Source organism: Mesoplodon mirus (genome assembly GCF_964341445.2).
Source record: "Mesoplodon mirus genome assembly, chromosome: 3".
NCBI classification, from domain to species: domain Eukaryota; kingdom Metazoa; phylum Chordata; class Mammalia; order Artiodactyla; family Ziphiidae; genus Mesoplodon; species Mesoplodon mirus.
In genome coordinates this window covers 113,330,100-113,352,746 of record NC_138978.1, presented here as the reverse complement: position 1 = coordinate 113,352,746, position 22,647 = coordinate 113,330,100, and the positions used below count along the sequence as shown (strand labels likewise).

Here is a 22,647-nt window from a genome sequence, read left to right as displayed (position 1 = left end):
TCATCACCTCATCTGTTCGAATGGTTATTACCAAAAAGACAAGAGATAAGAGTCAGCAAGGACTTGGAGAAAAGGGAAATCGTGCATGCTCTTGTGGGAATGTAAACTGGTATAGCCACTGTAGAAAACAGTATGGAGATTCCTCAAAAATTAAAAAATACAACTACCATATGATCCAGTAATCCCACTTATGGGCATATATCCAAAGGAAATGAAGTCAGGATCTTGAAGATATATCTGCACTCCCATGTTCACTGCAGTATTATTCACAGTAGCCAAGATATGGAGACAACCTAAGTATCTGTCTAAAGATGAATGGATAAAGAAGATGTAGCATATACATACACAATGGAATACTATTTAGCCATGAGAAGAAAATCCTGCCATGTGCAACATCATGGATGGGCCTTGAGGGCATTATGCTAAGTGAAATAAGTCAGATAAAGACAAATACTGTATTGTATCACTTATACCTAGAATCTAAAAAAAAAGTTAAACTCAGAGAAAGAGAGGGTAGAATGATAGTTGCCAGGGGTCAGGAGTTAGGGGAAATGGGAAGATGTTGGTCAAAGGGTATAAACTTTAAGTTATAAGATGAATAAGCACAGCATGATGACTATAGTTAATAATACTGTGCTATATACCTGAAATTTGCTAAGAGAGTAAATCTTAAGCATTTTCCCACACAAACACAGAGGTGTGAAGTGATAGATGTGAATTACCTTGATTGTGGGAATCATTTCACAGTGTTCACATACATCAAGTCATCATGCTGCATACTTTAAATATATATAATTTTATCATTATACCTCAATAAAGCTGGAAAAAATTAATATCAATGGTATTTGTTTTTTAAAATAATTACTTTCCACAATGGTTGAGTAGTCTCTTTTGTGTATAAATTTGTATCATTCCTCTTCCTAAAGCTGATATTTTAAATAGTATTAAATTGTTTTTATTTTTTATTGAGGTATGATGTTCATACAATAAAATCACACTTTTTAGTGTACAGTTCTGTAAATTTTGACAGATGCATAACACCATTACAATCAAGATACAGAAGTATTCTATAACTCCCCCAAATTTCCTAAAGGCCCCTTTGTAGTCAACGCCTCTTCCCACCTTCAACTCCTGGAAAGCACTGATCTGTTTTCTGACTCTAAGTCTTGCTTTTTCTAGAATGTCATGTAAATAGACTCTGGCTTCTTTCACCTCCCATAATGCATTTGATATTCATCCATGTTGTGTGTATCAAGAGTTTAATCCTTTTCATTGCTGAGCAGTATTCCATTTATGGCTATACCACATTTTGTTTATAGATTTACCAGGCAAAAGACACTTGTGTTGTTTACCTTTTGGGGTGAAAATGAGTGAAGACACATATGTTTTGTACAAATAAATATTTATGTACAGGTTTTTGTGTGAACCTGTCTTTATTTCACTTGAATAAATACCTAAGAGTGGGATTACTAAACTGCATGTTAGGTGTATGTTTAACTTTATAAAAAAGATCAGATTGTTTTTGAAATGGAAATCACCAAGATGAGGTGTCACACTCATTCCTGATCACAAGTCGGGATGCAAACTGGGGAGCAGAGACAGGAAAGTAAAGCTCCAGATGCCGAATCTAACCTGTCATCCAGTTCTGTAAAATCGATATATTTTTCCCCCATTCCCCCATCCTCACGTCTCAGAGGAAGTAGGACACCTTTAGCAACATGCATAAAAGTATACTGTGTTGTGAAGCCTCCCATGCTCTCCATTATTCTCCTCAGTTTATCAGGCAGAATGGCTTATCTGAGGAGACAAGTGGCAATGACATCTGAGATACAGTAACATGAAGAGAACCCCCACCAATTATTTTGCCTATTACCTTCTTCTTTTCCTTCCCTCTAGAAGGAAGGATAGGACACTGGGGCAACAGCAATAAGTCTGAAGAGAGAAATTATACTGGTGTTGGTTAAGAGATCATGTTTCTTTACCTAGTCTTTCCTGAATATAAGGAAAAAACAAACATGGGACTAGGGAGAAGCAATTAATCCTTCCTACAGTGTCAAATTACTTTTGTCTTATGTCTAAAATACACAATATGCAAAGTTGACTTTTTTTTTTTTTTTTTGGCTATACGTGGGCCTCTCACTGTTGTGGCCTCTCCCTTTGCAGAGCACAGGCTCCGGACGCGCAGGCTCAGCGGCCATGGCTCACGGGCCCAGCCGCTCCACGGCATGTGGGATCTTCCCGGACCTGAGCATGAACCCGTGTCCTCTGCATCGGCAGGCGGACTCTCAACCACTGCGCCACCAGGGAAGCCCCAAAGTTGACTTTTATTATTAACTACTGACCGATTTATAAATGTTATTAGAGCAGAACAGTATCATGAATAATCCCCAAAGCAGATTTGCTTCTCCTATGCTGATTTGACGCTTGTAAGGAAATACATACTAAGGACACATTACTTGGCATGGAGAAACCACCCTGGGGCTAGAAAGCTGAACAGTACACAAGTTAATGTTTATTGTATTAGTCCTTCAAGGGCCTTGCTTCAGAGTCCTGTGGAAAGATTGAAAGGAATTCTGGGAATAAGGGGGCGTAAGATTATCCAAGAAGGAGGTAACTAGACAGTAATGATTTTGGAGGGGTGAGCAAAAGGTTGCAGTAAAAAAAATGTACCTTTTTTTCTGCAAACTGTCTTTGGTTAAGAGCTACAGGACAACGGAGTTTATTAGGGGCAGAGCAAAAACAAAAGGAGGAGCAGTGGATTTGTTGGACTTAAGTGGACGGGTTTTTAACTTAATATAAACTTTTCAACAAATAGAGATGCTCATTCAGAAAGGGTGGCCTTGTGTGACTTGGGGTTCCCCATTACTGGCTGTGTTTAAGACTAAGTGCAATTATCCTGTTATAAATGTAGTAAACAGTATTCATGTACCCTTCATTCTGCAAATGTTTATTAAAAGTTTACTCTGTACAAGGTGCATGCAAGAACATGAAGAATCAAACTTAGATTTGCTCTCTGCCAGTTGTCAATGCAGTGGTTCTTACACTTTAATGTGTATACACATTCCCTTGGGGATCTTGTTAAAATGCAGAATCTGATTCTGTAGGATGGGGCCTCAGACTCAGCATTTCTAACAAGCTCCCAGGTGATGCCAATGCTTCTGGTCACTATAACACATGCTGAGTGACAAGGGTTTATAGTAGGTAATGAGACATGCATATAGTCATAATACAAAGTAAGAATTAGTTAATACCACAGAAGTCCCATTAATTATCAGTAGAAACCTGAATCTGCTCCAACAAGACTGTCGTTGCCCTTTTCTACCTAAGTATTCCTTCTGATGCTTCTGTTGCTCTCTTTCTTGAATTTCATTTCTTCTGGGGTTGCTCACTGCAAGTGCTGTTTCTTAGCCTAGAAAAGCTTTCTCCTTCTCCTTATACTAATTTTAACAATTTGTCAAGATTTATCTCCTGGGATTTCCCTAGTGGTGCAGTGGTTAAGAATCTGCCTGCCAATGCAGGGGACATGGGTTGGATCACTGGTCTGGGAAGATCCCACATGCCGCAGAGCAACTAAGCCCGTGCACCACAACTACTAAGCCTGCGCTCGAGAGCCGGAGAGCCACAACTACTGAAGCCTGTGCGCCTAGAGCCCATGCTCCGCAACAAGAGAAGCCACCGCAATGAGAAGCCCGAGCACCACAACAAAGAGTAGCCCCCCACTCACCGAAACTAGAGAAAGCCCGTGCGCAGCGACGAAGACCCAATGCAGCCAAAAATAAATAAATGAAAATAAATTTTTTAAAAAAGATTTATCTCCTAATTATTCCCTCTTCCCTGGGGACCCAGTCAGGCTGACTGCTCCCCATAGCACTTAGTTTTAACCTCGAGCAATTACCACTACTACTTCCTTAGCTATCAGTTGCAAGTCCGTTTTCTTATTCCATATAGGAACTCACCTCTCCGGGACGCCTGTCGAAAAGACGCTACAAAATGAAAACTTTTGGCGAACCTGAGGCCAGGTGAGGGGGCGGGGAAAAAAGCAATGCCGCTACACCGGGTGCGGAGCACCAGAGCCCGTGACGGGACCCCATGTCCTTCGGTGACCGTCCCCACCCGATGGCAATCCCTCAGGCTCAAGCAACCAAAGATCTCGGCGCAGTCTCGCCAGCGAAGCAGTCCTGGCCCCGCACGCGGTGGATTGCGGAACCGGCGCCCCCGCCTGGCGCTGGAGGCTGCGCGCGGCTGCCCACCATCGAGGCGACGGTGGCTAGAGAGGCCCGCGGGCCCCGGGCGCTGCCGCGGCGCGGCCGCAGGGAACGCGCGCGGGGCGACCCCGCGTCTCTGGCCTTGTAGCCATTTTAGGAGGAAACCCGGGTCGCTAGCCCGGGGCGTGGCTTCAATTTTAACAACTTTATTGGTGGCTTTATCAGCAGAACAGCCATCGCACCATTGGTCCCGGGAGGAGGCAGAGCATCGCGGGAGGTGATTGGGTTGGGAGCACCCCTGGGCAGTGAGCGCGGAGGGTGTGGGGGAGTTTCCGAAAGCGGGTTTCTTGAGCAGCGGGCAACTAGGGGGATTGGGGGTTCCTGGAGGCCAGGGAGGGAGAGCTCCCCTGCGCGCGGCTTTCCTGGGGCGGGGATTCCTTTGCCCGGGTCCCCAGACGCAGGGGCGGGGCAAGGGGCTCCCTAGACGCGACCGCCGGGGTCTCCCTAGCCCCGTGTTGTTCCCCACGGCAGGTGGCCCCCGACTCGAGCTGCACCGCCATGGGAAACACCACCAGCGACCGGGTGGCCGGGGAGCGCCACGGCGCCAAGGCTGCGCGCGCCGAGGGCTCCGGCGGCCATGCCCCGGGCAAGGAACATAAGATCATGGTGGGGAGCACTGATGACCCCAGCGTCTTCAGCCTGCCGGATTCCAAGGTGAGTGTCCCCACGCCCCGAGTTGGTGGCGATGCTGCAGTAGTCTGGGTGTCAGGGCTCCTCCTCCCTATTTTGATTTTTTCTTATCACACTGACCTGGGTTACGGTATTTAGAGTTAAAGGCTTTTTTCGGGAACGGAGATATTGAGTGGTAATTCCTTTCGCGGTGCTGCCTCAAAATAGGATAGAGGCGGAGTTCTTGTTACTCGACTACTCTTTTGGCCACATTTTTAGGATGAGGCCAACAAACCTCCGCCCGGTCGCCCTTGGTTCTCCTAACAGGCACCCTCTTCTAGAGTACTGATGAATTTGTAGGTTGTGAGCCCTGGTGAAAAACTTCAGAGGGTAGGTTACCCGAGTTGCTGACCATAGGCGGCATTTCCTCACATTTGCCTTGAGGTAGGTAAATGAATTTCTTTTTCCTGATAACTGTTGTGTATCAGTATCATTTTTGCCCTTCCGAGAGCTCATCACTTCAGATCCTCTTCCCCTTTGGCATGGCTGTGAGCAGCAACCACTTGCTTATATGAATACTTTCTTCTAGTCATGGGGATCAATAAAGGACATTATTTGGTTGACTGCTTAGTTTTCATCTCATACTTTACAGTTGTCTTGGCTGAGCTGCTTCTTTAACGTCCAGCTGCTTCTCAAGTGGGAGAGCAAATAATTCCAGGATTTCTCTAATTTCCGGTAGTACTTCATAATGTTACCGCGGCTGAAAATGGACAACCCACAGTTGCCCTGAAGACCTTGCTCTCAATCAAGGACTTTCAGGAAAGTGGCAACTTGTATTCACCCTACGGAAAGCATAGATGGAGCTGACAGCAATGTAATTACCATTCGAATGTTTCTAATCACTTTCAGAGTTGTAGGCATTAAATACATTAATTCCTCCTGGTAGTCTGACTAGAATGAAGTAGAAAAATGGAGGGGTTGGGGAGATTGGGGTAGGTTTGATGTTATCACTCATCCTGTCCCACCCATCTGGGGTTTTATTTTATTTACTCCTGTAAATAGAGAATAATTTGCCGGGTTGATAACACATGAAATGTGGATTCTACTGTTTATTTTCTTGGATCACAATTGAGAACATAATCACAAAGAGAAGTGAGGGTGATCTCTTGGGGTTTCTTCTTCGTTCCTTTCTTCCTTCTCCCACTTCAGGACTTCTTCCTCAACATTTGAGCCCTCTCCTCAGCCATCTGAATTTACTTCTTCAGAGCTTTCTCAAGGTGATTGTATTTTTACCAATTTCCTACATTGATGACTCAGGATTTAAGTACAGTGCATTTGTCAAACTGTGACTGCAGTAATCGGCGTCCTGAATAAAAGCCAGGTTGCTCTATCTGAAATGGAGCCTATTTTGGATCATTCTTTCCCTTACTTCAATCTTGACATTTGTGAAAGAAGAAAATTGGTTCAAATATTCCCAAGGTCACTTCCAAATCTAAGATTTTATAGTTCTCAATGTACTCTATTTCTTCCCTCAATGTTTCACTTAAACATTTTTCAATTATAATTCTAATTGTTTTGCCTCTTTTCCTGATGATTTTGCTGACTATTTAACTTGGAGTAAACAATCTTTTTGCTAGTCAGCTGCACTCATGCCTACCACAGAAATGTCATGTCATACGTGGAAGGGCTTTCTTCCAAAGCTAGGCATATTAATAGTTTGTAGCTTTCAAATTCTAAACTGAAACTATTAAATCATACAAGTAAATAATAGAAACAGTGGCAGGCGGGTCTACATTGCTTCAAATACCAGCCTTCTTCGGTTTACTAGTTCAATGGTTTTCAGTCCTATTTGCACATTAGACTCACCTGAGATTTGTTTGAACACTGCATAGAAAATTTGAAACATTTTACATGTTTCAAAGTCAGGAGAACAGTGTATTGAACTCCTATATTAACTGTCATCCAGTTTAAACAATGATCAAATCATGAATTAATTTATGTCACCTATACCCCAATCCACTCTTCCCCCACCAATTATTTTGAAGCCAATCCCAGACCATCATATCGAATATTACTTTATCTGTAAATATTTTAGGATGTATCTCTAAAGATGAGGTTTCTTTCCTTATTTTTAATATAATTTCAGTATTATTGTCTGGGAAGCTTTTTAAAAATAGATTCCCAGGCCTTATATCTGAATCAGAATCTGAGGCATATATAATTGTTAGGCGTATGTAAACATTTCTGTAATTCTAATGCAGCCTGTCGAATAAGAGTTCATTGCTTTGAGAAAATGGAGATCAAACTTTTCTCTTAAGCCACTTCCTTATATAATGTGAAAGTTCCTTCAATTCTCTTTCTCTGCTTGCTTTGGATTATGCTGCTACTGGTATCTCATAGTGTAGTTTTGAGGAATATTGAGAGACAGTATGGAAGGTAGTCTGCCTCAGCCATTTTGAAAGTAAAGCCCAAATGAATAAACTAGTCCTTTTTTTTTAAACCCACATTATTTTATTTGGTAATATTTTGGCTTGGTACCATATAGTCTTATTTACCAAAGTCATTTAAGCCAATCTGAAGTGGGGGTGAGCAAACTTTTTCTATAAAGGGCGAGACAAGTAATATTTTAGACTTTGCGGACCATACAGTCTCTGTCACAACTACTCACTTCTGCCATTGTAGCATGAAAGCAGCTGTAGAAAATGAGTAAATGAATGAGTGTGGCTATTTTCTGATGAAACCTTATTTGTAAAAGCATCTGGCTCACTGGCCATAGTTTGCCAATTCCTGTTCTGAAGGATGGTAATGAAAAGAAACTAAGTAAGGAGTCAATTTTTTTTTCCGGAACCCTACATACTTCACTTGATATTGGAACCACTTTTTTAAAGGAAACTGTGTTTTTGATCTGATGCTTCTTGAGGCTCCAGAATTTTCATCCCTACTCCTGAAATAACTAGTACAAACCTGGTATAGGTGAGCAAGTAAGATTTCATAACCATTTCTCAAAATTTATGAAACCAATGATCTGATTTTTATATTTTTACTTTTTTTTTTTTTTTTTTGCGGTACGCGGGCCCCTCACTGTTGTGGCCTCTCCCGTTGCGGAGCACAGGCTCCAGATGTGCAGGCTCAGCGGCCATGGCTCACGGTCCTAGCTGCTCCGCGGCATGTGGGATCTTCCCGGACCGGGGCACAAACCCGTGTCCCCTGCATCGGCAGGTGGACTCTCAACCACTGCGCCACCAGGGAAGCCCTGATTTTTATATTTTTAATGTCCTTTTGTAACCTATTAACTAAAGTGGAGATTATGAATTACTTATGAATTTTAGCATCTCTAATTTCTATTACAACTGATAACTTGAGAGCTGCTCATATTTGCATGTGGTTAACTTAATTATTTTTTGTAGAACCATACTTTATTTTCATATTTTTTCTCCTAAGAGACACTCAGAAGCATATCATAATTGTCTGCCTATGAGTTAATCTGGTAAGAGGAAGTAAGGTTTTTTGTTTGTTTGTTTCTTAAGGGAAATCCTAAGGCTCTGAAAGAATGAGTGATATATGCAGACTCAGAAGTTAGGCTGTGATTTGGGTAGCCTTTGAGCATAAGCCATTTGACCATTTTGGTCCTAGATGACTTCTTTTTCTATAATTTGTTCAAAATCTGATTTAGTTCCTAATTTCAAGGCTTATTAATCCTTAGCAGAAACGTAGCACCCCTCTCTGCCCTAGGGAGGAGAGTGACCTTTTCAGAATTCCTGGGTCACAATTTAGGGATGACCTAATCCTTCTTACAGCTCCCTGGGGACAAAGAGTTTGTATCATGGCAGCAGGATTTGGAGGACTCCGTAAAGCCCACACAGCAGGCCCGGCCCACTGTTATCCGCTGGTCTGAAGGAGGCAAGGAGGTCTTCATCTCTGGGTCCTTCAACAATTGGAGCACCAAGATTCCACTGATTAAGAGGTGAAGACAAGTGTCTTGGTTGAGTCTACAGGGTCCAGGAGTAGAGACTTGATTTCCTTTCTCCGGAGAGAGACCTGGCTGGACTACTCCTCTCCACCTGCTAGGGACTCTCTCTAGAACATTTTCTGTGACCAATAAGTATAGCTGTGACATTTTTTTCTAACCTCATAGTGAGTCAGAGATGTTTTACCACTTAGAATGTCATTTTCTTTAGGACTGTGTTAATACAAGTCCTTTCTATGCTTGTGGGAAGGCTTCCGTAACTGCCTGAGTCCAGTTGCTCTGACTTCTGCACTAAAACAAAACACACTGTAAAGTTCTAGGTAGTAATGTTGTTTGTTGCTTTCAGAGCAACAGTGAATTATGTAACTGGTTATGGCCCTTTGTATATAGGTAATTTTCTAGAATCTGCTCAACAAAATATGGAAAGGGTACCCTGAGGCACTTCTTATCCTGAACCTACTTGCTATCTTATTTACATTCATGAGGGATCCGTTTTGCTGAAGCAAAATAGTTGTACTAAGGTGGAACATTCGGGAGGATTAACATCTTTATTGTTCTTTTCCAGATATTAGTTAAGAACTAAAGTTATTGGGAGGGGCTAGCAAATACATGCTCAAGGTGATATAAAAAAGGAGAATGGGTTTATAAATTATTTTTTACTACAGGGGTTGCAATCACTTAAGAATGCGGGAGATCATTGGTATGATATTGTGATTGCCTCATGGTTTTTACATTTATATTCTGTCTTCTAATAGAAATTTGGCCTATTTAACTTTCTGTTTTCTTCTATAGCCATAATGACTTTGTTGCCATCCTGGACCTCCCTGAGGGAGAGCACCAGTACAAGTTCTTTGTGGATGGACAATGGGTTCATGATCCATCAGAGGTAAGGCCTTGATCTCCGAGGGTAACCACTGACTTAACAGTCTCCTTTAAACTATCATTCCCCTTGGTGTCAAACATCATTGCAGTCAGGATTGATAGGCTCCTATACTGTTGGATTTCTTTCCTGATAAAAGATGGTGGTGCCAAGTATGATCCCTTTTAAAAAGAGGAGAATTGAATAGAAGAGATGTATTTGAAATGGGGTTTCATGAATTTTTTTTCCATTCATTGTTTCAGCCTGTGGTTACCAGTCAGCTTGGCACAATTAACAATTTGATCCATGTCAAGAAATCTGATTTTGAGGTGTTTGATGCTTTAAAGCTAGATTCAATGGAAAGCTCAGAGACATCTTGTCGAGGTAATTTTGTAGTATTTGCTCTTTCTTGATCTGTTTTTCTTATAATGCGTGTTTCTTCCCAAGAGTGGTTTTTGTTTGTTTTTTCATTTTCTCCTTAGGAATCTTACGAATTGTATGTATATGTTTCTCCTATAAACATTAGGTCCCTGTATTCAAGAAAAAAATCTGTCTAGTGTATTTGATTTCAAACTTTTTAACCAGTAGGTTTACACTGTAACCCAAAACACACTCACAGTAGCACAAGTCTTACAGTATAATATTTGCCTTTATTACATGTAAAGCACTCTATTTTCTATTTTATCCTTCTTTTTATAAACCACTAATGGGCTATGGTCTATAGTTTAAAAAGCTATTTCTAGTAATATTTCAAGTTTTTCATTGACCTTTGAGAGTATCAACTAGCAGGGGCTAGCTGTGTCTCATATGCCTTGTTTAGCTGCCTCAGCTTAATCCTGCCAGTTTGATAGCTCAGTTGGCAGTTCTATAATTTTATAGGGCCCTACATATATGGCACTTTTTTGGGGGAAAAGGGTTATAAAAACCTCACATTTCCTTTTTTTTTTTTAATTCTTTTAAAAATTTATTTATTTATTTATTTATTTATTTTGGCTGTGCCGTGTCCTAGTTGCGGCACACAGGCTCTTTGTTGCGGCACGCGGGATCTTTTAGTTACAGCAGGTGGACTTCTTGCGGCATGCATGCAGGATCTAGTTCCCAACCAGGGATCAAACCCGGGCCCCCTGCAGTGGGAGCATGAAGTCTTACCCATTGGACCACCAGGGAAGTTCCAAAACCTCACATTTCTTTTGTGTATATGTTAACTGAAGTTTTGTAAGTTTTGGGTTAAAAAAAAAATCCCTTCATAGAGGAAAAGACCTGTATCCTTTTGTTTCTCCCAATGCTTTTTCCAAGGCCTTCATCTCTCCTTACATTAGCTATAAAACCAGAAAAGTGATTTGCTATCTATACTCACAGTTACCAATTTTGTTGTTTTACAATAAAGGCTATGACTGTCTAAAGAACTGTGTTTCCAGTAAGCACACTTCTCCCTTGTGAGTTCAAAGCCTGCCTCTGCTACTAACTAGCTTTGCATCACGGACAACTCCTTCAACCCTTTTGGTTCTTGGTTCCTTATCAGTAAAATCAGAGGCTTAGACTCTCAGCGATTCACAGCTGAGGAGACACAATACCTGAAGTGAGACATATTAGAATCTCAGGACACAAGAGTGGCTTATGCAATTTCTAAAAGAATAATCAATAGTGTAATAATTGTTTAGGAAAATTACAAAGATATTGTTTTCGTTATATAAGCTCAGAAAGTAAGGCTGGACATTGTTCTTAACTGGTGGCGCAGAGATTTAAAAGAGTTTAAAAATACTGAATTGAATGATGAGCCCACTAGTTACTCTAAATTTTTGCATTATATGATTCTAGCAAAGCAACCAATAAATAATAGACATATAATCATAATTATAGAGAAAGAGGACTAGCATACTTTTGATATTTCTCTCTTCCCACTTTCACCCAATTTCCTGATCCACTGAGGCAGGGTTTAGAATACATTTTATTAGGAATCTTCAGATAATGGGTTTTAATCTGCACTCAGTGACCATCTTTGCCATGTATGTATGTGACTTTGGGTAAATGACTTAACCATTTTTTTTCCTGATGGAAAGGGAAAAAAAAAAAACTGTTCTATGTACTTGCAAAGAGTGTTTTTGTGGATCTATGACAAAATAACTGAGAGTACTTTGAAAAGTTTCAAGTTCTATACATTTTTAAGATTGTTTAATATAACAGTATTTTTGCTACTCTTTTCTTTTGTCCCACGTATATTTAATTGAAATCTGAGTTCTTATGCTGAACTGGTTATTAAAATCCTTTTTACTAGAAACTGTAAAAAACATTAAAAATTTTTAAGCAAAAAATTATAGTTCTCTTCATTTTTGTGTATTTCTATTCTTATCTGCATACATTTTTTCCATTTTTTTAAGATATAATTTCACACGCCATAAAATTCACTCTGTTAAGGTGTGCAATCCAGTAAGTTTTAGTATATTCACAGAGTTGTGCAACCATCATTGCTATATAATTCCAGAGTTTTGTTTTGTTTTGTTTTGTTTGGCTGCGCTGTGTCTTCACTGCTGCACATGGGCTTTCCCTAGTTGCAGCGAGCGGGGGCTACTCTTCGTTGCAGTGTGTGGGCTTCTCATTGCAGTGGCTTCTCTAGTTGCAGAGCACGGGCTCTAGGCACATGGGCTCAGTAGTTGTGGCTTGTGGGCTCTAAAGCACAGGCTCAGTAGTTGTGGCACATGGGCTTAGTTGCTCTGCAGCATGTGGCATCTTCCCGGACCAGGGATCAAACCCATGTCCCCTGCATTGGCAGGCGGATTCTTAACCACTGGACCACCAGGGAAGTCCAAATTCCAGAGTGTTTTAATCACCCCCAAAAGAAACCCCATCCCCATTAGCAGTCACTTCCCATTGCCTCCTCCCCTCCGCCTCTGGCAACCACAAATCTACTTTGTGTCTCTATGGATTTGCCTATTTTGGACATTTCATATAAATGGGATCATACACTATGTGGTCTTTTGTGTCTGGCTTCTTTCACTTAATGTTTTCAGAGTTCATCCATGTTGTAATATATATAATTACTTCATTCCTTTTTATGGCTGAATAAAATTCCATTGTATGGATATACCATTTTATTTATCCATTCATTAGCTGACGGACATTTGGATTGTTTCCACTTTTTGTCTGTTACAAATAATGGTGTTATGAACATTTGTGTTCAAGTTTTTGTGCGGGCATATGTTTTCATTTCTCTTGGGCATGTACCCAGGAGTATAATTGCTGGGTCATATGGTAACTTTGTGCTTAACTTTTGGAGGAACTGCCAAACTGTTCTCCAAAGTGGTGCAACATTTTACATTCCAACCAGCAATGGGAATAATACAAAGGTTCCAATTTTTCCACATCATCGCCAATAATTATTATTTTCTGTCTTTTTTTATTCTAGCCATCTTAATGAGTGTGAAGTGGTATCTCATTGTGGTTTTGATTTGCATTCCCCTAATGACTACTACATTGTTATTAATTTTTCCTTTTTGTTGCAGTCATCGTAGTATCAGTAGTCTTAGAGTTTATAACCTTGTTGCTTGACTGGAAAAAAGAACAAATCTAATATTTTCATATTGTTTGGTAGTTTATAAGGCATTGTCACATCTGTTGTCTCATTTGATTCCTATAAAAGCACTGTGAAATAGGGCAGAGATTGTTATTTTCATTTTATGAATGAAGAAACTGACTATAGTAGAGGGATTTTGCCCAAGTAATACAATTGATAAATAGAGTAGCTCTTCCCTGAACCTACATCTTTTACCCCTCATCTCCTCCCCTATCCTTCACGTCATGTTACCATGTTGAGGAACTTCATGGTTTATGTTCAGGATGACGCAGACTTTTTCTTTGTTTGCCTTGCAGTTGTAGACCCAACAAGTCACAAGTTTATGATTCTTGACTTCTACCATATTTAATATTAGCTGCCATGTACTGACAGTTTTTTCATGCATCTTTAATAGCTCTCCAACTTTCCCTTATATTTGAATAAATATCTTCCAGACCTTTCCAGCTCACCCCCAGGGCCTTATGGTCAAGAAATGTATGTGTTTCGATCAGAGGAGAGATTCAAATCCCCACCCATCCTGCCTCCTCACCTTCTCCAAGTTATTCTTAACAAGGACACTAACATATCTGTGAGTATCCTAAGAGTATTGCTGGGGCATCTGGGGCTTACTAGGACCATTTGAGCTACAGTGTAGTAATCCTAGAGGTTGGGATTATTACAAAGGTGTGTTGAGTATAAATCATATACGTATCAGTAGCTTTACAAGTTCCTTTTTCCCAGGCTGAGTTGCAACTTTTCCAAATACTGTTACCAAAATTCATAGTTGTCTTCTGGTCCTAATATATCAGGCTCAGAGCTATGGATTGCTAGAACCAGTTTCTAAGACTTCTATTCCAACATAGGATAAGGAGTATTTATCATTTGGGGATATCCAAGAGAAGTATATTTTTCATATAATTTACATTTCTAGTCAATTCACTTGATTCCCACTAAGATTATTTTTGCCTCTTACACAAATCTTCTTTATGTGTTGTGGGCAAGGTCTGTTAAAGAGGATGAATAGATAGTGAGGCTAAGGGTTTCTGCCCTGGACTCAGAATTTTCCTGATTTTCTGTAATGAGAATGTGTTATTTATATATACTAGGATGAGTGCATTATTTAAAAGAAATAATACATTCTAGTTTTGAGTTTCTCAATAGTCCCAAAGATCTCTGAGGAAGAATAAACTGGTTTAGGATTGTGCATTTAACCCCATTTAGTGGGGGTTTTTTTGGTTTTTTTTTTTTTTACCCCTCTTAGTGTGATCCAGCCTTGCTCCCTGAGCCCAATCATGTTATGCTGAACCATCTCTATGCATTGTCCATTAAGGTAAGTGGTGGGCCTGGTTCTTCACATAGTTACCCAAAATGGGAGGGGAAGAGTTGAACACGTGTTCCCTAGTGGCTACTTGCTCTGCTACTTCACTGAAGCTGAAGCTGGCAGTAATGGTCAAATTATAGGAGAAGAAGTTTCTTTTTTTAACTAGTGGGTTTGTTTGTTTTAAATTTTAGTCTCGATATCTGAGTTCTGGCTAGCTGAATTGCGCTGTGATTGAATGAACTTTTTTGCTTCCTGGTTTCTTTTTGGGTAGCTATAACCTTTGCACCACCTACTTAATTAAGTTTGAGTTCATAGTACTAGGATTTCATTTACAGAAAAAGCAAGTTTACCTTCCAGTTCAAAGAATGCTTGAATGTGATATTAAGGCTTCCACTTTTTTAAAGGTGGACATGAGCTGCTTTCAGGTGCCTGAGTCATATATACCCAAGTGCTTGCATCTTTCCTATACACTACTTAAAGGAGAAATGTGACCAGACTTGCCCTGTCCCCCCCATCCCTGTTCCAACTCTTAGAATGCTTCTTGGTTTCTCTGCTGCTTTAGATTCTGGATTGAAAATATCTGTTCAGTCTTGTCATGTCTTTGTGGTCTGGCTATTGGAATAATATTTTATACAGTTCTGTAGTTACCAAACTAAGCTGAACATCACCAGAATCACTTGGGGGAAGTTTGGGAAAATATAGATTCAAAGGCTCCATCCCCAGGGATTCTGAATAAGTGTATCTAGGATGGGCCTCAGTAATTTTTTTAAGCTGCTTATATTTCTTAGATGTGCAGCCAGATTAGGGAAATCACTGATACAGCTGTCTTTAACAGATTAAGTGATACTTATTAAATATATATTATTGAATTTAATTTTTATAATAACCTTATGGGATAAGTATTATTTTTTAACCCTGTTTTATAGATAAAGAAACTAAGGCTCATAGAAGGTCGTATTGCCAGTAAGTACCAGCGAGAGGACTGAGGTCCAGTCCTCCCATCCTTATTCCATGTCCCTGCCTAGAGACCATTGTGCTGGTTCTTCCAAGTAGATCTTTCTCTCACCCACTTCTCATTTCCACCAAACTCTTTCTGGAGTTGAATTTTTTACCTGCCTTGCTTCTGTCATTTTTAGGCTGTGATCTGCATACTGTGGTCACAGAATGTCAATCTGAGAAGTATTCATTGTAGATGATACAATATAGAGGAAAATAGTAAGAGGCACTGGTTTCTTAATTGGTTTGCTTGGGTTCTTTGTGATATAACTGAATTTTGCCTCCTGTATCTGCTCTTTGGCTATCAGGTGATGTCCACAGGTCTGCCATCTCTTTCTATGGTACACCCAGGGTCTGTAACACTGCTTGGGAAATGATACCTCTTACTCTTCACACTGGTTCTGACCCAGGTCAAGGTCTTGATTGTTTTGGTTCAGCTTGGCCTTGACCTATCCCTGGTTCTCTCAGATTGTTTAAGCTGTTTGGAATTGATCCATTGGACTGAGTGTCTTTCCAAGGAGGATTTTAGGATCCACTTTGTTCAAGGATAGAAGATGATTCCTAAGTCCCCTCTTGATCAGAGATGACTTTTTTTAAAGTTCATCCCTGGTATTAAATGGGGCTTGGAAATGGTTTTTCAAAAGGATCACTGTCCTTTTTTCTCATTGCTTTTAAGACTTCCTTCTGGAGATAGATATCAGGATATTTCTTTTTTTCCCATCATAGTTTTTTTTGGGTTTTTTTTGGTTTTTTGCAGTATGTGGGCCTCTCACTGTTGTGACCTTTCCCATTGCGGAGCACTGGCTCCAGACATGCAGGCTCAGCGGCCATGGCTCATGGGCCCAGCCACTTCGCGGCATGTGGGATCTTCCCAGACCGGGGCACGAACCCGTGTCCCCTGCATCGGCAGGCGGACTCTCAACCACTGTGCCACCAGGGAAGCCCTTTTTTTCCATCATAGTTTTAAGCCCAGTATTTGAATGTGAGGTGGGGAAGGAAGTGAGGTAGGAGACTAATATTTTTTCAGCACCTACTTTCTCTGTCAGATATTTTCATGTAATCATCAGAGCCGTATTAATGGTAGGTGTTATCCTTTATAATGATGAGAAAAAACTTAGAGACATTAAGTAGATTATTGAAGGTCACAAACAGAGTAACAGTAGGAGTCAGGATCAAAACTTAAATTGATTTGAATCCAAAACCAACCTTTTTTTATAATATCAAACTAACTGTGTTAAAAGTGAGCAGTTGTGAAGGATTAATGGCTGGGAACAGCTGCCTACATCCTGAACTAGTGAATTAACTACATATGTTTATTTCCCTTGCAGGACAGTGTGATGGTCCTTAGCGCAACCCATCGCTACAAGAAGAAGTATGTCACTACTCTGCTGTACAAGCCCATCTGAAGGGATTCCTTCCTGCCTCCCAGGATTCAGGAGAAGCATCTCCCTTGCCTTTCTGGACTAGACCAGTCTTACCTGGGACTGGAAGGCTGATTTGCTTTGAGGCTAATATGTATGTTTCAGAGCCTCTGAGTAGGATGCTCTGCTTTTGCATTTGATTGCAAATGAGAGCTTTAGGAGTTCATGGAATTTATTTTAAGAAAAAATCATATACACACACACACACACACACACACACACACACGAGAGGAAAGTTAATGGAAGCCTCCTAGCTAGATGTATTCTCTCTGCCTGTGGGAACTCACCAAGACCTGTTGGGGAGAGCTGCAGGAAGAACCATTACAGGAAGCTTTTTTCCTAAGGTGAATAAAGAGCAAACTCTCAGGATCCTTGTTGGGTGGAGATTCTATCACTGCTACCTTGGCTCTCCAAGGGATGGACTTGTGCCAGACTGCTGCCCTACTTACAGCTGCCTCCTTGCAGGAGCAGCTTTTCTTGCATGGGTTCTCTGTATTCCCAGAGTATGTGCACAATCTGTGTTTTTTATATGATACCAGGTACCCCACAAGAACCCTTTTTCCTCTCATTTCACATTCTTGCTTTGTTAACCTCCTTCAGATCCTATATTTGACCCTTGCCTAACACAAAACTCAGTGGGTAAGTGACCCCTTTCAGAGGCTGTGTGAGATCTGACCCACGTTACAGACTAGGGCTGCCACAAAGTCTCCTTTTTAAGCTCAGCACAGGCCCATGACACTTTGTTACCACTTATTTTAACTTCTACTGAAGAAAATATGGCTCAGCATTATATGAAAGGCAGAATGCAGGTCTACTTTTTTGTTTTGGTTTGGTGCCACAGTTCAGGCTGTATTGGCACATTCCCATACTTTTTCCCACCTGGTTTGGCCCTGCTTCCATGTTTTCTTTCACAGAGCAGATTGCTTTGAAGGTGGGAGTGAAACCGGGGGAAACTTCATGTCTTTCGTCCTTGGAAGATTTTTATGGGCCTACATTTATCTTTTATTAAAAATGCCTTTTCATTGGTCTTAAGAGACTGCATTTGGAGAACTTCAGGCTTATGATAAATTGCTCCCAATATTTTCTTCTCTAGTCTGGCCCCCTACAGTCTTACATTAATGAAGCTGACTCTGTGTACATCATTACAGTAAACATTGCTCTAGATACAGACCCATTCAGGCTCATTTCATGCACCTAAAAGGGTCCCTCAACTTAAAGATTCATTAAGCCTAGAGGCAAGAAATTACCCTTGGTGTTCCCAGCCATGAAAAGTATCCATTTCATGCACTAAATGCTAACAGAGTTATCTTGTTCTTCCGTATCTTGCAGAAAGTGTTGATGAAGTGGGGTCAGTGATTTCCATTTGCGGAGTAAAAAGTATCTATTCAGTCCACTCTTGAGACTCAGAGATAAGATATTTTCCCCCAAGTTTCTGTGGCTCTTCCATTACAGATAAATGCAAGCCAAACATTCAATACTGAAGGAGGCTAAACTTGTTGCTGGAGAGGCTCCTTGACTGCTAAGATGAGCCCAGCCCCACTGAAAGGGCACCCACAGGTAAATTAGCTACCTCCTGTCTTTCGCATGTAAAGCTGATGATACAGTTGTCTTCGGGTATGTAGAACTCTTAGATCCTGTGTGTGATGCAGTAGAGTATGGGATTGTTGTCTTGTTGGGAATGCAGATTGCTAAGTGCTTTGGTGGTTAGTTGCTGAGAGTAAATACTGCTTTAGCCACTCAAGGCCACCATCTGCCTCAAAAGGCTTTTGTGGAGAACGTTTTACGGTTCCAATCACTTTTAGAATGGTGTGCCATTTAAAAAATCCAGGCCAAATTCTGTTACTACCAACTCTCAGGATCTACATTGTCTTCAGTTATACTAGAATTTTTTTTCCATTACCCATTAAACAAGTGGGCCACTTAGGAGGATTTAAAATCTTGGTTGTCACCTAGAGGATTGTGTTGTACTCATATGTCTTGTCAGCAGTATTGACATGTAATTGTCTCTGTGTTCCTGTATTAAAATCTCTATTCTGCACAGATAGATCATTAGAGTGTGGCAGGAAAAGAGATTCCTTCCATTTCTCTCAGGCCAGAGGCTTCTGTGAAATGGGTCTGTCTCCAGTGACAGTAGGTTTTGGTGCTGGTGACCTTCAGATCTTTCTAATCTGGAAATGTGTAGAAAGTGTCAGTTTTCCAAATTCTGAGGTAATCTTTCAGCCAGATGTGGAACTGGAGCCTACCAGCTGGTATGGAAAGGGATCAGTAAGAGGAATTGGATGATGTCCCTTCTCTGTACTGCTGATTAACATACCACGGCCTTGAGAATTCCTATCATACTCTCAGTCTGTCCCCTAGAAACGGTTCTAGAAGGTTGAGAGGGAGGGAGGAAGGTACCCAAGAGTACAGTTCACTCATTCTTTTATATTGGTTAAAGGGATAGTTTATTTTCTGCAGAAGAATTTGACAGATTTTGAAAATGAATAAAGGAAAAAAATTTTTTAGGGTTTTTTTAATTTGTTTTGCCTATAAGAGTTTCACAGTCAAAGAGTAAGAATGTAATTCTTAGGGAGGGCTGACTCTTGAACTGTATCATGGTTTAGGAGTTATGGGAAAAAGAAAGAGTAACTGAGCTGAGGAGTGGTACTAGGAAAGTTAAGGCTTAAGTAACTCGGAACTAAAAATATCCTTTTTTAAATTAAATCAAACATATACCTGTGTCTTTGGATCTCATTGTACAGAATTTACGGTATAAAAAATCTTTTTCTTGTTTCTATTTTCTACACCTTCTCCTATGTTGTGCTTTAACTTCATATGTCAGGCAGACTTTACCAGGGTCTAAAGTCATACATTACCTAAAACAAATATTAGTCATCTTGCTGGTAAGGAGAACTTCTGTGTCATGGTTATTAGCTTGTTTTAAGCTTAGAGTTGAATGGGATTTAATCACTGTAGGTAAAACCCCTGAAGGTCATACCTGGCCTCAACAGTGTTGGCTTTTTTTCAAAACAGTGCTTACATATGGTAAAGAAGCTCTGTAAAAGAAGACTCCAAGAGAGGTTTCTGACAGGATCCTACAAACCCAGGCTCACTCACTTCACCCCAATTATTTCTAGTCTCGTAGACCTAATGGATCTGAGATAAAATCTTTGAAAAGTGTTGGTACTCCACATATGCTGCTAAAATGAAGTTAAATTCAGAAAGAAGTGTTACCTCTAGACTGGGCTTATATCAATCTGGGTATAAATGAAGGAGACATATTAATGATAGAATCCCCTGCTGTTAATTGGGGAAGTAGAGCTTTTAAATTTTTGACCTCAACTAAAAATGATATGCAATAGTCTATGTTTGTGTATGTTTGAAATATATTCTATTCTCAGAGATTTCTAAATCCTCACGTTCTAGTGATTTGGGGCCTAGGCTTAAGAGCAGATACACAGTTGGTTCCTGCATTATTGTGACTCATTCTTAAAGCCAAGTTGTTGCTGTCTTCTAGGAACAGCTGACTCTAGTTACCCATGAGATGGAGGACCTGGGAGGGATAGGAGTTAGGGTCTTTTAAAACTCTGGATCTAGGCATTTGTCTCTCCTTAAGCACCAGTCACAACTGGAGGTTGAAGGGCTGTGATTTCTGCAATGAACTCAAACTTTTGGAGTAAAAAGGCCAAATCTTTAAAAATTATAAGAAAACAGAAAGAAAAGGAAAGAACTCCAAGAGTCTGTTACTTATGAAATCCAATTCTTCGCAGTGGAATCCCTCTAGGATTCAAATTTGGGCTTTGTCTTGATTTGCTTTACTCAGTTGTGCTTTTTTTTTTTTTTTTTTTTTTTTTTGTGGTACACGGGCCTCTCACTGCTGTGGCCTCTCCCGTTGCGGAACACAGGCTCCGGACGCACAGGCTCAGCGGCCATGGCTCATGGGCCCGGCCACTCCACGGCATGCGGGATCTTCCCAGACTAGGGCATGAACCCGTGTCCCCTGCATCGGCAGGTGGACTCCCTATCACTGTGCCACCAGGGAAGCCCCTCAGTTGTGCTTTGAATGAATAAGTTTTGTTAAAAATTAAATTTTGTTTTAGTTCCAACATTAGTTGGAGTCGAATTTTGTGTGGCAGAGTGCTTTTGCAGTAAGATTGATATGAAAAACTAAATGCTATGTGGATTTTATAGTCAGGTTAAAATGGTCGAGGAGGTACCTACTATAAGTATTACATTATGTGTTCATCATCTTATTTCTTTTCTATTCCCATCTACAGAACACCTACCCAGGTTGTGGTTTTAGAACAGCCAAAGCTCACTAATGTTGATTAGTCCTAATCTCCACACTGGGCCCCATATGTGAAACTTGTTTAAATTTTGGTAAATTCGAGAATGTTGGTTGTTACTACACTGAAGCATTTTGAGTGAGTACAGCTCTGTTATAAAGGGGGAATAAGACTATAAAGGGAATTAAACATGTGAGTCCTCCTTTAAATGGTGCTTTTTGTAACCTTTAGTGCTGCGATACAGAGCTGCTTTTCAGTATTTCACGAAGGAGTGGCATACAAGAATGAATTTTAAAGCTTTTCTCCAAATGTAATTTTTCACCGGACTCTGACATGTCTGAAAATTATGTGATATAACACATACAGAAATGTGAGCGTTTTTTTTCCGTAAAACTGTTGAATAAAAGTATTATACAGCAATAATATTTGAGTTCTTCATTGATTACTGATTATATTATCAAGACCTATCCACTCAGCCTCAGGATCTAAAGAATGTAAATTGCCACACAGATACTTTTGAATAAAGAGAAAAGTAATAGGTATATGGGACACATGGTGTCATCCATCCATCTGCCACCTTTCCTCTTCTTTTTGTTCCAGGCTATGCCAAAATTAACTAGAGGAATGCAAACTCTGATTTGATTTTTAGCACTTTCTGTAAACTGCACACTTAGATATCATCCTGTGCTGGATTAGCTGAGATCCTAGTCTAATGATTTTCAACCCTGGCTGACATTAATACTACCTAAACAGATTCTATAAAAATATTGATGCCCAGTCTACTACCTCCACCCCAATTAAATGAAAATCTCTGCTATGGGATCCAGGTATCTATATATTTTTTTAGCTCCCCAGGTGATTCTAACATATATCCAGAGATATATATCCATTATCCTGGAACTTCCCTACTCATTCTTTCTCTGTCAGATATGTACTTGAAAGCAGGTTATATACTTCATTCTGACAGCAATCACTTCCCTCAGATGTCTTTGTTCAGGGCCATGATTATAATATCCTTTTTATTTTCCATCCCTTTATTTCATGGGGTTTTTACATAGCTGGTCTCTGGACTTTTCTTCAAATAACACAACAAGGCTACCCTGTATTTGCTGCTGTAAAGATTCAACTGAGTTAAATTTCCTCAAGGGAGAGGAGGGAATGACACTGTGGGAGTGACTAAAGGGTGAGAAGAATAGAGGGAGTTGAAGAGAGAAGTGGAGATGTAAAGTAGAAGGACAGGTAATGAAGACATGTGATAGTAGAAATGGACCAAAACAGTTAACCTCAAAGCTCAACAGCAGGTCAAAAGACTGCCTGCAGACCAGAGGTAGAGAGTGGTAGGTGTAACATGGACTCAGGCACTAACAGAATGGTCTCCTAAACATCATGTACCC

At 40.4% G+C, this 22,647-nt stretch overlaps 1 protein-coding gene across 2 annotated transcripts; it reads left to right on the top strand.

Moving 5' to 3' along the window:
• The first annotated feature begins 4,391 nt into the window (after positions 1–4,391).
• Positions 4,392–21,665, top strand: PRKAB2 (protein kinase AMP-activated non-catalytic subunit beta 2). 2 transcript variants are annotated; one of them, XM_082613713.1, is made up of 8 exons: positions 4,392–4,482; positions 4,737–4,919; positions 8,672–8,838; positions 9,634–9,727; positions 9,964–10,084; positions 13,706–13,839; positions 14,512–14,580; positions 16,896–21,665. In XM_082613713.1, exons 2-8 carry the CDS (start codon positions 4,764–4,766, stop codon positions 16,971–16,973), a joined length of 819 nt encoding a protein of 272 aa, XP_082469839.1. In that variant the 5' UTR covers positions 4,392–4,482; positions 4,737–4,763; the 3' UTR covers positions 16,974–21,665. The 2 variants fall into 2 exon arrangements, with proteins under 2 accessions (XP_082469839.1, XP_082469840.1); XM_082613714.1 differs by having other exon boundaries at positions 4,476–4,510.
• The last annotated feature ends 982 nt before the right edge of the window (positions 21,666–22,647 follow it).

Bases quoted from the DNA above. Each gene is read 5' to 3' on its own strand.
- PRKAB2 (XM_082613713.1), top strand. From the start codon at position 4,764: ATGGGAAACACCACCAGCGACCGGGTGGCCGGGGAGCGCCACGGCGCC. The intron at 9,728-9,963 runs GTAAGGCCTTGA...TCATTGTTTCAG, and splicing joins GGGTTCATGATCCATCAGAG to CCTGTGGTTACCAGTCAGCT. The intron at 10,085-13,705 runs GTAATTTTGTAG...AATATCTTCCAG, and splicing joins CTCAGAGACATCTTGTCGAG to ACCTTTCCAGCTCACCCCCA.